The sequence below is a fragment of the Haliaeetus albicilla genome, chromosome 28 (assembly GCF_947461875.1).
Source record: "Haliaeetus albicilla chromosome 28, bHalAlb1.1, whole genome shotgun sequence".
Classification (NCBI taxonomy): domain Eukaryota; kingdom Metazoa; phylum Chordata; class Aves; order Accipitriformes; family Accipitridae; genus Haliaeetus; species Haliaeetus albicilla.
The window spans coordinates 3,751,538-3,767,830 of record NC_091510.1 but is presented as its reverse complement, the minus strand read 5'-3'; the positions used below and the strand labels follow the sequence as shown (position 1 = coordinate 3,767,830).

Sequence of the window (16,293 nt, the reverse complement as noted above, 5' to 3'; positions counted from 1 at the left end):
TGCTGTTTAGTTTTGACTTGGAAACTTTCCCATTCCTAGGAGCAGCCAAAAAAGAGTACGCAACCTAGCTGAGAAGACCCTAAATTCTTATTGTTGCTAAGAGACAAAATGCTGCGAACTCTGTCTTGCGCAGATCACTGACCGCAAAGAATGATGAGCTTTGGCCGTAAGGCCAGATGCTGGAGTGGTACCAGGTCCTGGGTCTGGATGTGTCCACGTCCTCGCTCCCGACAGGACACGGGTGCGCACAAGCTCTCCGTTTTACCTTGGCGGCAGTTTTTGTCAAAAGGAAACCAAGGCGCATAGGTTGGAAAGGTGACGCTACGCTCAGAGAGAACCACTCCTGCCAAATTAGGTGCCCCGGGGCAGACTGCGGTGTTCCCCCAAAAGGTCCCCCCCGTCACCGGGGGTTATGGAATTTGCGAAAGAAATTAAGACAGAACCTGGGAACAGAGGGAGGATTCTCTACTTTTACTGTTTTGGGTTTTTTTCCCTCTCTATTCTTTCTGCTACCTTACTTTGTTTAATTTTTTGGTGAAATGAGTTATTTTCCAACCTAAACTGACAAACTCAAGGAACTTAAAACACCCAGTGATAACATAAGTAAAATGAGCATAAGATATTATCCTTGAGCTGTTTTAGGAACACGCACCTTTTCAGCAGGCAAAGACCCACCAGCTCTGTAAAGAACTGGCTTTCCATCTTTTACTGTGAAAGGAGTTATCTTCTTTTGTTTGCTTTTATCAACACCTATAAAATTTTGCAGAAAAATAGATTATTATCACAGTATTGAAGATACTACATTTTAAAATTCTTTTCAAAAAGCACTTTCACTGAAACATTAAGGTTGTGATTTAAAGTCTCTAAGGAATTTAGGCAGGGTTCCTGCAGCACCATACCGTCCTCTGTTTACATCCAATGAATTCTGCCAACATTTTTAAAATACAGCCCAACATTTAGAATCTGTACTTTTTGTATCAAACTCAAGTCTTCCCTGAGGACGCAACCTAGAAACTGCTTCTGCATTTACCTTTCTGGGCAGTATTCTTAAAAATACATCAGGCACAGCATGTCAGCAACCACTGACTTTGCAGTGGATTGACCTTTTGCTTCGCAGGCTGATCTGTTACAGAGAAAAATCTTCACAGGAAAAGAACCAGGGCATATACAACTACACAAGCACAGCTGTAAGTTTTCTGCAAGCAGAATATAAGTCTGGGAATGAAATATACTCCTGTCTTACTAAGCACAAAATCTTCACCTATTCTGAGGATTTAAATCAGGATCTGCTGTTGGTTCTTGGAAAAAACCTAGTGCACCAAACTGATTTTTATCCTTAAGAGTGTAACAACACAGTTCTCGCAGGTGTAAAGCTTTACACATAATTGATCTTTCCTTTTTTTCCCCCTTTTACCAAAACTAATGTTATGAGTGGCTGGAATCTGAGACTGGATCACCAGAAAGAGAGCTGCAGTATCACCTTTGCTCTTTGAAATTCTTTCTGGAATTGCTGAAAGACACAAAAGGCAAAAACTGTGTAGATGTGAGAAACATAAACGTAAGAAGCATTCGGGCCAGTTTCTGTTTGACTTCCAGCCCTTGCTCACAGAAGCACCCGATGGCCAGGCAGGCAATTAAACGTGGGGATGTGCAAATACAGGGGGGACTTTAACGTTCACTGCTGGTCCTCTCAAGGGCAGAAAGAACTGCTCATTGAACATATACACCCTAAAATATTAGTGAATACGAGGAAGATGACTTTGCAGTACTTACCCTGCTGTAAGACAGCGCTACAGCGAAGCTGTTTGTTCTAGACCTCTGTATCTGCCTGCCATCCCACCTCACACAGAGAAACTGCCTGCAAGTGGGGGCTGCTCCCCCCTGCTCCAGCTAAATCACCTTCTCCCCGCTGCTTTTATTGGCAGGACTGCTCCGGCGAGTGCCAGGCTCCACCACGGCGTGCTGCGGTTCGTTCCTGACACACCGGCTCTCACCCCACCGCTGCTGCTTAAGCATCCCCCCCACCATGGAGTGTCCTTCTGCCCTTGCTATCACGCTGTTGGAAGGTTCCTCTTTAATTTCTGCTTTCAAACGTACTGCAATACTGCCAGGGAAAGCCAAAGTCAGCAGCAGGAACTCCTGGAAGCAGTAAAGCATCACCTATTACCTCTCCTGTCAATCTTCTGCGTGCCAAGTGAGGGAGAATGTTTAGGAGGAAGGTGAAGATTATGTCGTGGTGCAGTATTGAGCCAGTGGAGCGGTATCACAAGATAACTCCTGACGCTATCATGGTTTTACTCACTTTTCAGGTTTGTTATTAAGTGCAAAATACTGCTTTTTAGCTGCATAGATTTGCAAGCGAGACTTCAGCAGAAAGGCTCATTCAAAGAGCTACCTTATCCATCTGTTTCTGCTGTACAGGAATACGTATATGCACGCAGGTGTGTTACAAGAATTTTAAATTTATCCACTTTCCAAAAGAAAAGAAGGTGTCTAAAGAAGATTCCCACCACCAGAAAGGTGTTTGAGGGACCACTTATTTAGAAAGACACTCCATTTTCTGGCTGGGAATTACTGGAGCCCTATGCACGCTACATGTGTTTGAAGAGAGCAGAAAACCAAAAATCCATGTTGAGAGTAAATATTTGCTCCTTGATTCTTCCTTCCTTAATTCTGTAGGGGGCAGCAGAATTGCACAAAACCTTTCGATCGCGGCCTTGGATAAATATCTGCCTGGATAAATTAAGGTCTGCCTGAATATCTGGTGCGGTGAGAGGTGTTACGGTCCCCGAGGGGCTGGTGCTGGGATGCTGGCGAGGTGATGGACACTGGTGAGGTGACGGATGCTGGGGAGCAGGGGGGTGAGCAGACCAATGCTCCCAGTTCAGAAGCTGCTGTTTTCTTGGCTAAAGGGAAATCTCCAGTTAGCGCAGTGCGGACAGAGGGCTCCGGGAATCCCCACCCGGCAAAACCGGTGCTTTGAAGCTTATCGTAAACCGGCGCGGTGTACGGATGTTGTCACGTCACGCCGGACGGCATCAGGAACAGTGCTCTGAAAGCCCTGTACCTTTTTCAGCCCAAATTTCCCCCACATGCCGAACGTGGCACGGGTGAGGCGGGTGGCCGTGGCCATCCTCACCCCCCCACCCCGCAGGAACCGTCCGCCCCGGTTTTGCCTCCCACCCCTCGTGTCTTCACCCTCCGTTGGGAATTGGCTGAGCAAAGACCAGCTCCGGGCAGGATCGGGGTTGGGATTAGGGTCAACGTCAGGCCTGGGGACTTTGAACCCAACGGCGGCCGCTCCCCCCCCCTCCTTCACCGCCCGCCATTTGCCTTGCTGCCCTCTGCCATGGCGGGCCAGCACCGTCTCCTGCTGGAGAACGCTCAGCAACTGGTGCTGGTCTGCGGCCGGGGCGAGGAGTATCTGCTACGGGAGGGTGCCGCCGGTCTGCCCGTGCTGAGGGACGCCAGCGTGGTGGTGGGGCTGTAAGTGAGGGGGGACGGGGGTTGAGGGGGGGGGTCACTGCTGGCGTCGAAACGGGCCCCCGTCGTTTTGATAATTTCAGCCCGTATCGTGGTGATGGCCACGTGGTCGGGCTTCCACCGCTCGTGAAGAGAAATTCCAGCCTGGCGCTGAGCACCGCTGCTGCCTTCTTTTGCCTCTGCCGCGTTTCTAGGGGAACCGACGTGAACTAATAGCAATCCTAGGAGTAATTTCTGCAATTAACGAAACGGTCGTCAATAATGTATGTATAGAATTACGCCTCTCCCATTTCTAAGTGCTCCAACCGCTATTTGCTGCTTAAAGACTCAGCCATGTAGCGCAGAGGTACCTTGGGTGAGGTACCCGTGATGATTCCTGGTGACTATTCCAGTGGCTTGCAAAAAGCCGGAGAAAGACAAGGCTGAAAGGGCAGCGGTGCCGCGTGTGCCCCGGGAAGCTCCTCTCGTGGAGATGAGGTGGAGGTCCGGGTGCGGTGTAGGATTCCCGGCACCATCCTCGAGCTCCACCGGGAGAAAATTGCTGTTGAATGGAAGATGAGCCCCAAAGAGATTTATCCCTACGGCTTCCAAGGGTATGATTCAGGTCTGGGCAGCGGAGGCTGGTGATGACGGTTTGGTTTCGGTGAGGGGAAGAGCGCCCTGCAGATACGTGTTGGAGGAATGCTGTACCTCTGCTGATCCACCAGGGAAAAATCATGTTGTCTAGCAGAAGTTAGAATGAAAGAGCACCATGGTATCATCCTGAGGGCTCTACGCATAGGACGTGAAGAGCGTTATGGCAAACAACTTGAAACGCACGGCGTTACCCCGCTGTTTTCTGCGCATCTGTCAGAGTAGCTCAGCACCTCCCGTGTGCGTCTTCAGTCCTGCTGAGGGTCCCTGGTGGTGCTCCGGGAGCTCTGTCAGGGAGCACTTTGCTTTTCAACGGGCTCACGCTTCGTTTGTTCATTGTCTGTCGTTTGCAGAGATGGTTGTATCAAAGCCGTGGGCCGGGCAGATGTTATTCGCAATCAGTTTTCAGGAGCAACATTTGAAAAAGTAATTGACTGCTCCGGGAAGTGTGTGTTACCAGGTAGGTGTGTTTTTTCATAATGATACAATGCCAAATGGCAGCAAGTGCTTAGAGACAAGGTAAATGTGTATTAAACATCCCTCCGTCCTTTTTCCTCTGTATTTAGTACTGGTTTGAGAGTGTCTTGTGTTGAGGGGCAGAGCGTCGTAGCTTCCTCATGGGGAGTGCTGCAAGGAGAAAATTGCAGCACTTGGGATGTTTTTGGGGGCTTCACGGTGGAGCTCTGTCTCCTCTTGGTTCGTCTTACATCTGCTCCTCTGTTTCATAGATCACAACGCTAACGTAGCTGGCCCGCCGAGTGACTTTTCAGATTCACCTCTATTTTCTGTACCATTTCCACCCACCAGCTGTCCAGCGCGGAGCTCAGTCTCTCCGTCCTGCCCACAGCCGGCTGGAGGCGAAAGGGCAGCGCAGGATTTTAAGTCACATACTCTGCAACTTTACCTGACAAAAAAATAAACCCGGGCAAGACTATTGCATGTTAAACTTTGCAAGTGGTGTTAGCACACGAGCTGTTAGACCTCTGTTTTGTTTGCAATGGGCTTGGGCATTCAGGAGTGTTGGTTTCACAGCGTGCAGAAAAAGCTCCTGCTGGAGTAAATGGACTATTGGTAGAGTAAGTGCTAGCATACTAAGCCCAGCCTAAGCAGTTTGCCTTTTTTTAAAGAACACAAACTTACAGTCTAATGAAGTCTTTCAAAGTTTGTCATTTATAATTTCTTCCATGGTTTGAAAACGTCATCAAAACAACATGAAAAAACTCAGCAACTGATGCATTTACCTAGACACATTTTGCATAAGGTGTCACCCCTAAAAAAAATTGAAAGAAAATTAATAGCCTTGGAAGAAAATCCTAGATTTGTGGCTGGTTGGATTTTTCTTTTTCTCTAACCAATAGAGACTTTATAGGGGAGCTTCTGCTGTCCATTTAATCTGCTTGCATGTTCATAACCTTTTCTCTTACACAGTGAAGTAACTCCAGTGTACATTTACTTTGTTTTCTTTAGGCCTGGTAGATGCACATACACACCCAGTGTGGGCTGGTGATAGGGTACATGAGTTTGCAATGAAGGTAATGACATACAGAGCTGGATTTTTCTTCCTCTTTTCTGTGCATAACTATTTCTACTTTCTAGTGACTCCCATTTTTCATCTGTAGAAAAATATATAATTTCTGTCAGATAATCTAACTGAGGGAGGAGGGAGGGATGATTTTTGAATACTGGTAGACTGAGAGAGGAGTGTAACTGCAGCCTTTGCAGCCAGCCTTGACACATTTTTGCGTTAATTGAGGCAATACAGGAGTGCTGCCTTCTATTACCACCTAAATCTTGGATTTTTCTTTCTCTTTTTCCATATAAATGAATTTTTTGAGCTAGAGATAGGTTTTCCTCCTGGGCTCAGGGGGAAGCAAATCTTCAGAATAATTCTCTTTATGTTGCTTCTTATATAATTTCTTCACTTCAGTGGAGGGGAGAGAGAAGAGGAGGGGGAGGGAGGAAGAATTAATGGGGATTTTTTCCTCCCGTCCTTTTTTCTCTCACTGCAAAGAGACCTCAAGGCACTTTCCAGAATCCCTTGGACAGAAAATGCACATTTAATAGCTAATTGTATGGCGGGGTTGGTTTTTGTTTTTTTTTTTTTCCCCAAGCTGGCAGGTGCATCCTATATGGAGATCCACCAGGCTGGGGGAGGAATACATTTTACTGTGGAACACACTCAGAAGGCCACAGAAGAAGAGCTGTTCGATACTTTCAAACACCGACTCGAACGCATGCGCAGAGCAGGATCTACGTTGGTTGAGTGCAAGAGTGGATATGGCTTAAATTTAGAAACGGAGCTTAAAATGCTCAGGGTGATCGAATGCGCTAAGCAATCCATGGATATTGGCATTTCTTCAACGTACTGTGGAGCTCATTCTGTGCCGAAGTAATATGACTTGGTTTTTCTTGCCCTTGTTAAGTATTACTGCTTTGTGTTGAAAATTAGCTGCTGTTTTCAGAAAGGTTTCTTCTGCCCAGCCCTCCTAAAATATAACATATTTGAAACAATAGCCAGTATTTACAGAAGGCTTTCCTAAATTTTAGTTTGAAGGAAGATGGGGAAGCATTATTTAAAGGCTATTGAATACCAACATAAGCTTAGCACAGAATCCCCACCTCCAGCTGATGCTCACACTGAACATAATGCAGATTCCAGGGTTTCCTCTAGAGAAAGTTCTTCTGCTTGGGTTTGCTGCTACCCTTCAAGCTTAGTCTCTGCCATGAGCTTTTAAAAATACTGTATTTAATCCTCATATACCTCAGTAAACAAAGCTTAATTATGCTTCCATGCAATGAAGAACTGCATCCATCTTATAGGTGTGAGATGAGTAGAAGATTAAAGTAAAGGTGCTTAATCACAACTGTTTTGATGGCTCTAGTAGACATACCATAACAAGCCAGCCTTTCTCACTTTGACATTTTTTTCTCTATGATGAAAATAACATCTTCAAGTTACTAGATTTCATTGTATGAAAGAATTAATGAGGAGTTTTAGCTAGGTGGGTGTATGTGAAACATATATTTTGACAAGACTAAGCAGTAGGCTGCTGCAAAACAAGGCGTGTAAGATGGAGGCAGGCTTAGCATCATGGGGATACTTTGGCAATCTTTAAGAAATGTTCTTTAAAAAAAAAAAAAAAACCAACTAAAAAAAAATCTACCTTTTCCAACATTCAAGAAAACATGACCTGAATACATTTATTTGCAATCTAATTACCCTGTATTTGGAGCAGAGTGGGAAATTATCTTTTGTTAATGTAGTTACTCAAAAAGAATCCTGGATCATCTTCAGTACTGGAAGATGGTTAAGAAAAAAGTAACTAAAATCTGCTGAAAACACCAAATATTTCTTTCAAGTAATTATACTAAAGTTTGGAGGACTTAACTGTAAAATATAATTGGAAGTTTTATGCCAAACTATATATGTTTCTTAGCCCTTCCTTTCCTCTTCCCCTAAAAAGCCTTGGGAGGATTTCAGTTAAAACCTGATAGTCTTTCCCACTAAAATATTTCAAGCATTTCTGTAAACTAATGAAATAATTTCCAGTATTTTTACAAATATATCAAATCTTATGTGTTGGAAAGACAGGTATACTGTCTCACTCTCTGCACAGTTCTGTCCCCACTGATGCATGTCAACCATAACAAAATACAGGTAGTGAGGATATTGTGTTTTAAATAAGGAGAAAAGGTAGTTGGGGATTTGAGGAAGTTTCCTGAAGGGAATACTGAATTATCTGTATTTTCCAGTTTGGTTCTTCCTAAATCCTCTACTCTCTTCGTTCAGATGTTCATGTCTAGAATATTTTGCCTGAATTTTTTGCTACCCTTCAAATTTAGTCTCTGCCTCAGGTTTTTATTTTGACCAGGAGGAATTCTGCATTTCTTCCCTGATCCAAGGCCTGATGTTCAGAGCCTTTGGCTGGCTCCTGAACATCTGGGCCAGTAACGTGCTGAGGGAAGCATCCCGCTTTGTTGAGCTCCAATTTTAAACTCTGAATTTCCTGCAACTTCAGTAACGGTGGAGGATCTCAAGGGGAACATGTTGTCCGCAGGCTTGGGGCTGGGAATTGCTCTTTGATATTATTTATGCAAATGTGATGATGATTTGGTGGATTCTAGAAGCTGTTAAACAGACATCTTCCAAGTCACTTAAGCTCATGCCAGTTTTCTTTCAGCATTATGTTCCATAAAACTGCCCTGTGGTTCAGTTATGCATAAATCATACAAACAAAAGAGTAAGATCAATTTAACTATTTTTATTTAAATAGTCTTGATTTATGTAGGTCTAAAAATGTAATGCACTTTTTTGTTGTAGGTACTTAATGGCAACTCTTGACTAGATAGCCATTAAAAGTCTAATAATCTTCTGATGGTTTTGGAATGATCAGAGTTGAGCAAATTTGTTACCACCAATCTGCTAACATTGAATCAATTTAAAATCATTCTATTTAATGTGAAACAAGAAAGCAATGTTATGCTTGCTCATGGAAAACGCTGCTTAGATCCCCATGTGGCTGCTCCCGAGCAGCTTTGTGAAGTTCTTGCTAAGCCATTTGCTTGCTTCTTACACTTGGCTTAATTTACTATTGCAAGTCTGACCTCTTAGAGCAGAAGCATCACCAGAAAGTTCATTTAATCGATAAAGGTGTCAACTCTTCCATGTTGCCAAGTCTTGCAATATGTAGCATGTCTTGTAAAGCTTCAATATGTGAAGTCTTAAGAGGAGCCTACCTCCAGACTTGCCAGCGCTGGTTATTCTTTTTTCCCACCTGGAAATTAGCTTTGGGCAGATGTTGAGAACTTGCTTCGGGTATCTGTTCATGATTCTAGGTATACAGTAATTCAGTCTGATTTTCTGCTTCCAGAAGGCACCATTGACACGTGATTCACATTGACTTTGCTCTGCACCAGGGCTAGGATCAGATGAGCTCCAGAGGTCCTTACAAACACAATTATTCTGTGGGATTATGATACAGTGCACTGGTAATACTCAGTACTTACTGAAGTGTGTGCCAAACAGCGCAGGCTACTTTAGTCTGAGCCATCCTAGAGAAAAATAAGGTTGCTCTGTTTATAGTGATCCTTGTTCCCATCCATTGCTTTTAAAAAATGTTTCCAGCCTTGGAACTTCCAGACTCGGAGTATGTCCAGTTCTTTAGGAATTGAACCTAAAAAGCTCACAGCAGGGAGGCAAAGAAATAACTGATGTCTTATCCCTCTAGTCATCATTTTGAATCAAATTAATGATTTTGGGGACGTGTGATTCTAAGTTTGGTTTTTGGTTTTTTTTTGATTGGCAAGGATTCACTGGGCCCTTTTCATCTTTAGGAAGAATTTTCAAAGTGATTTCCTGAGCAGAAGTCTCTTACATTAAAACAACGGCAGTTTTGCATTCTTGGGCATTATGTCCCCCCCAAAATTGAAACAAAGACTTGTGTTTCCCTCTGTTTTGTCTTGGCTCTGGTCCTAATCTTTCAGCCCAAATTCCTCCAAAGGCTGCTGAGCAAGAGAAGAAAAAGGAGAAGGTTTGGCATGGTAAAAGCCTGAGCACCCCCACCCTTCAGCGAGAGGTGAACCAAAGAAGGGCCGTAACCCGGGTTCTGCGCTGCTTTATAACTGCACAACCTGTCTGTAAATCAGAGCAGAATTTGGCTTCTTGAATTTACTGCCACAGTAAAGCTCCCAACTCACCCACCCCTGGCACTTGTATAACGCCGGTCCGTGCGTGCCTTACAGTGCCTGAAATGAGGATTGAGATGTCACAGACGTTTAGCTGCAGTACGTCACTTATCTTTAGATCTTGAAATTGCAAAATACTAACTCAACTGCATATTTTGGGATTATTCACACTTTCAAAGGCATTTATTGATCTCTCCTGGGTTATCTTTGTGTAATGGGGAGTTCATAAATGGTTCTGACTTTCGTAAATTGAACCTCGGGAGGCCCCTCTGATTTAGAAACGGTTTTCTAGCTGTCATTCTGAATGATATAAAAGGAGGAGAGGCAAATTTAAAATAATGATTTGTGCTTCACATCCCCTTTGAGCTTTGATACTTGCATAAAAATATTGCATTAAAACCATTCAACATATTTAAATAATCATTTACATATTTTGAATAGTTGCGTTTTAGGATAAGGTATAAGGAGGTCAGAATATATGAATAGGAAAGCAGAAGAATTAATTTTAAAATATCCTGTATCTTGGTTAGCATCCACAACACCAACCTTATAAAAATATATATAGTAATACAATTTAATATTCTTTGAGTGGAAAGTAACTCTTGTTTGAGAATACATGAATTACAGTAGTTTTAAATTTTTTAATCTGAAGGTTTTTTGAGTTATTTGTATTTGCATCATTTTCTAAACAACCTAGTAATTGCATGTATGATTTGAATGTTTGCCAGACTTCAGGGATGTTATGCTTACAGCTCCATAACATTTTCTTTTCATTAGAGGGAAAACTGCTACTGAAGCTACAGATGACATTATCAATAACCATCTCCCTAAACTGAAAGAACTCCAACTAAGTGGTGAAATACATGTTAACAATATAGATGTGTTCTGTGAGAAGGGAGTCTTTGATCTGGAGTCTACTAGGAGAATTCTTCAAGCTGGGAAAGATATAGGGTTACAGATTAACTTTCATGGTGATGAACTGCATCCAATGAAATCCGCTGAGGTACGTCTTTCTTAACATTCATTTAAGCCATTTTTGCTCTTGCGACAGCTGAATCTTTAAAAGAATTGCAGTTTTCAAAACCGAGGTTTTCTTTTCTAAGACTTGATGAAATAGACCATTCATAGACACCGGTTTCTATCAGACGGCAGAAAGCGCAGCCCTTGTGCAGCTTTGGAGTTAAGGACATGGGAGGAAGCCTTGACCTCTGGGACTAACGTGCGCTGCCTAATCAAACATTGACTTTGCTTATCTTCCACATGGGATACAGATGGGGAAGGTGGATATCGGTGAACCCAAGAATGACAAAAACATGGTTTCTATGCAACTTGAAAAATCTTTTTTCCTTGAATGTCCTGTTAGCAGCAAGGAGTCAGATGTGATGTGAGCACACTCAGAAGGATGGTTTAGTCAAGAATAGGCTCCCAAATATCTTGATAAAGAGAGTCACTCTGAGACCATATTTCACCATCATTTAAACATTGCTTCTTTCCTGTGGAGTCTGCTCAAGTTATTATCTGCTGTATTAAAAAAAAAAAAAAAAACAAACCCAAAAAACCCCCAAAACTTGATTGATCATAAGAGCCTTTTTGGCACTTTGCCATTGAAGGCAACAGTTGCACTACTAGTTCTGCAACCAGTGTCAGTTTTATCAACCATTTTCTGCTGGATACTTTGTGAACAGGAGTTGACAATGGTTTTATCCATAGCTATTGCATAGTTTGCATGTTAGTCTGTTAAAAACACCACTGAAGGTATGCTTCCACTCAGTGGATGGTTAAAACCTTTTTGTGATCAACTTTTCCTGCAGTAAATTAGGAAATATTTTGTCTCTGTATTCTGTTTGCTCTTTCAAGCTTTCTTTATGATTTCTCTTCTAGTAAATTTTACATTAGTAGTGAATTGTCTCCTCCAGGCATTTGCAAACAATATTGCTTTACTGAATTAATTGAGAACGGTGAGTAATTTTCTTGAAAATCTGCTTAGCTTGGAGCTGAACTAGGAGCCCGGGCTATCAGCCACCTGGAAGAAGTTAGTGATGAAGGCATCACGGCGATGGCAAGAGCTAAGTGCGCCGCTGTCCTTTTACCAACAACTGCCTACATGCTAAGGTAAGGCCACTAGATTGGAGGAAAACTTTTGTAACAGCAACCCCATGTTTGTGGTTTCAGGGTCTTTTAATGTAAAAGCGTAAGCTTGTATCTATGCCTTACGCATCAGGCCGGATCAGTGAAGACAATCACAAATACAAAGAGCTGAATGAGACTCCTTATGTCTTGTTTCTGGTGGCAATCCTCCAAAATGAGGCGATAGCCTACTTCTGAGAAGTCTCACAGTAGATTTGGAGTGGTTCAGTCAACACTGGAATTTAACCCTTATGACCGGCTAAGGTAGTAATCAGGCATTCATTTAAGAAGAAAACTGGACTGGTTTTCTTTAATCCATTTAGACTTTGAAAACTGAGTTGGCTTCTTTTCAGGCAAATTATATCTGCAATATATGTATTTGCTCTCTTGCAGAAGGTTTCGCTGGCAAATTAATCCTTTGGTTATCAAAAGAGCTGGAAGACTGTAGATAACATTTTAAAAATCTCATCTGATTTTACCTAGGCAACACTGAGCAGAATCTCCTTAAGAACACTATTTTCCACATGGAGGTATTACAGATAAGCATAGATGGCTCACCTGCTTATCCCTAATGCCAAAAATAAGCCAATTAATTAGATGATGAGGACCGTGACCCACTAATACCTCCCCTCCTGTGAAGAGAAGATCCTTGAGCTGATTTTGGTTTATTTTCAACAGCCTGCTTTCCGAGGCATCGAGGCTTGTGCCATCGCCACCTGTGCTCACCTCTATGTCCGTGCTTGTGTTTCTATTTGTGGTTAGCTGTTCGTGTCCTGCGCCCGTGCTTTTGAACCACTGGCTGATTGCAACTACATGCACTGCCAAAATACAGATCTGGGGGAGGACGTGTGGTCCGGCAAACTGATCCCAGGCAGGGAGGTAAAGGAAACAACAGAGATGCAGCCACCTCTGCAGAAGGCTGCGGCTGTAACTCACGTATTCCTCCAGAGACTCTGGGGTGGAAAGTTTATAAACTCAGGATAAGCCTGAGACGGGGATAATAATGAGCCATAGAAAATGCAGCCTTATTTGTTGCAGTGTCCAGTGCACTATTTACTGAACACAGGCCTCCCAGTCTAAAAATGAAGAAGCCACGAATGAGATACTGGATAAAAGAGTATTAGATGTGCAATGCATGAGAAGTTCCTATGAGGTGATGTGGTGCATCCTGTGCTGGCCTCCCTCAGCTCCTTCCACACCACTTACGAGAGCTCAGACCTCGGGAGGTCCTGCCCCTACGCTATCCCCTGGTTTTAAGAAATGCAGTAGTGGCCAGGGCTTCACGTGATGACCAGAACTGGGCTGGAGAGTTGCTTAGTGGTAAGAACACTCTCATTTTGGCCTCGGCTAAGCACTGCCTGCAGTACTCTAAGGAGTCTGGCAGCAGAGAACAGCAGGGGATGCAGAGGCTGGAAAGACAAGTGAGGATGGGGAACGGCTCTTCAGACAAATCTTTTTAAACACAGTTAACTCCTGGAGCATTGTGTTGTGCACGAACAGGTGGTATTTTCTCATAAATATGCTAAGAGGCTTCTATAGGGGGAGGATTGTCTTATATCAAATGTAAGCACTTCACTGAGATCTCATTTATTGTTCTTTTCTGTTAACTGCAGTGCTTTTAAGACTACTTTTTGAGCAGCAGTTGCTTAATGTTTCATTTCTATTGTTACACTGGTTTATTTTTGGACACGACGTTTGGCGCTATTGGCCTTACAGCAACTATGGCTAAAACTTCTTAGAGAGTGTATTTCCTAGTGCCCACCCTTGCAAACATCTACCCAGATCAATCCAATGGCTGAACAATTCTGAAATGGCTATTCCATATATTGAAGCTATTTAAGATATTTTTTGCATTAACATCACTGAGTGAGAAAATCCTCTAATTTATAAAAATTAAATTTGCAGCCTCAACTTACTATTTCGAATTGCCAAGAGAATCAGGAAGGGACTATTGCATTGCTTGTGCCACTGCTCATATTTGGGAGCCTGTCTTTGAAGCTATAAGGACCAGAAAATCACTTTTTTGAGAAATGAATATTTTCACCTTGTAAATCCTTAAGTGGCTGAGGTCTGGGTAGATACCAGAATTTCAGTGGCCTGGAGCCTGAGGCTTGATACTGGCTGCTGCCACATGCTGTTACTGCAAAAGCAGTGGATCACACTTCCCATTTATGCTGTCTGTAGGTTGATAGGTAGGGAGCCAAGGGGAGAATTTGGGCTTTCGTCTCCAAAAAGGATTAGTGTAACTGAATGCGTGAATGTAGCCAAACCAAGTGATGACTTTTGCTCTTGTAAATCATCATATAATAACTAAGTGAATTGTACTGACAAGTGTCTTTTTCCCACTAGACTGAAGCAACCTCAAGCTAGAAAAATGTTAGAAGAAGGAGTTATAGTTGCTCTTGGCAGTGACTTTAATCCTAATGCGTACTGTTTTTCAATGGTAAGCTATTCCCAATACTTATGACACCACAAAATTATGAAATCTCTTACTAGTACAACTTGTGTATAGATCTTGCACACTTAAAACAGCCTTCATATCCGCAAAGAGAGCTGTATGCCCTGCTTAAACAACTGCTCACGCTTATTTATGTGTGATGGTAGTTTTTGCCAGAAATTCTTGAAACCAGAAGGGGTTCTATTCTTCATATGCACTGAGAGGCTTATAAAATGGCTCTCAAAGTTCCTGATTTCTGAGTTCTTATTCTGGAGTTGGCAAGATTTACATTATGCAGGACAACTTCTGTTGCACAAGGAGGGAGGAAAGTACTTAGGGATTTCAGGCACGAACAGCTTTATTTGTGTTACTGGTAACTCCCATTTTCCACTTAACTTGCCTACTAGCCTATGGTGATGCATCTGGCCTGTGTAAACATGAAGATGTCAATGAATGAAGCACTGGTAGCTGCCACCATTAATGCGGCTTATGCTTTGGGAAAATCGGACACGCATGGCTCCATAGAGGCTGGCAAGCAGGGGGATCTTATTATCATAAATTCATCAAGGTTTGTTCTTCCATTGTCATTTGAAATGTGATTGAACATAAGGGGCTTTGGTTTTCATCATGTTTGGACAGTGGAGAGGTTACTGAATTCCTCATGCTTTAGAAGTTATTTTCATCTGAAAAAAGGGACACTGCTAGCGTTTTAGACCTACATTCATGCTCCTTAATCACTCCAGTGGAAAATAAAGCCTAAGGCTTTTGGGGCTAATATTACAAATAATCCTTGCCTAATTACAAATTATCTACAGATAATACCTGTTTATTTTGTGGAAGGAATTCTCTACTGATTTGTACATTAACTCACTGTATTCACGCAACAAGTGATCAACATGTAGACATGGTACAGTGTTTTCCCATGGTCCAAGCAAATCTTTTATAATTGCCAGGTATACTAGGTATGTGACCTGCTTTGATGCCAGTCTGGATATTCTTAAACATCTTGTGGTCTTTTTAGGTGGGAGCACTTGATTTACCAGTTTGGGGGACATGAAGCATTGATCAACTACGTTATAGTGAAAGGAAAAGTCATCTATCAGAATGAGATGTGTGGGACAATGAGCAGTTACTGAGAGAAGACAGTAATTTAGGAAGCTACTATAATCAAATTAGCATGGAGTATTTCAACACAACAGACAAATCAGATTTGTATTTACTGGTAAATTGTTTGCCTGCTCACCTTATGAGCCCTCTTACTCAAATAAACTTTACCAAGCGTTACCCATTTGGTGCATCTTCATGTGTGTTGTCCTTCTCTCCACTACATGAAAATAATTCCTAATTGTATCCATTTCAAGTAAGATAGTTTCCAAAAATGGTTTCCTATACAGTTTTAATCTATAAAATTATTATATTTGAAAATAACCCAGACAAACCACCAATGAATGAATGAAGTTTGGATCCCGGTAAGATTTACTGGGAAGAGTGATGTTAAGTAACCTGTGATGCAGGGCCAAGGGCTCAGGCATGCACATTTGGAATGGCCCTTGGCAGTGCTGGGAGGCCACAGCATCCCGAGGCAATGTTCAGCCTCAAACTCAGCAGATACCAGGAACCACAGTCGTGGTGGGAAGCACAGTATCCTACCTCTCCAAAATACCAAATCTCCTGGTTTCTGTAGCCTTGAAACTCAGTGGGAGCCAGCAGCCAGGAGCCCAGCAAGGTGCTGCTTATCAGCCGATCTGCAACATCTCCCTTTGCTGAGGATCTTGCACCTCCTTCGGGGCTGTAGAGGCACAAGGAGAAGGAGGAGAGGAAAATGCAATCAGGTGCACCACTCAGGGGGCTGCTGAAAGTTGGAGTGCACTGTAAGTTAGAGGTTGAATCAGGCCTACCGTTGGAAATTAGTGATGCCAAAACCTTAC

At 42.8% G+C, this 16,293-nt stretch overlaps 1 protein-coding gene across 1 annotated transcript; it reads left to right on the top strand.

Annotated features, from left to right (window-relative positions):
• The first annotated feature begins 3,311 nt into the window (after nucleotides 1–3,311).
• On the top strand, nucleotides 3,312–15,649 carry AMDHD1 (amidohydrolase domain containing 1). The gene is made up of 9 exons (XM_069773368.1): nucleotides 3,312–3,486; nucleotides 4,470–4,576; nucleotides 5,584–5,648; nucleotides 6,228–6,505; nucleotides 10,579–10,804; nucleotides 11,789–11,913; nucleotides 14,278–14,371; nucleotides 14,773–14,933; nucleotides 15,387–15,649. The coding sequence occupies exons 1-9, from the start codon at nucleotides 3,350–3,352 to the stop codon at nucleotides 15,499–15,501; spliced, it is 1,308 nt and encodes a 435-aa protein (XP_069629469.1). The 5' UTR covers nucleotides 3,312–3,349; the 3' UTR covers nucleotides 15,502–15,649.
• The last annotated feature ends 644 nt before the right edge of the window (nucleotides 15,650–16,293 follow it).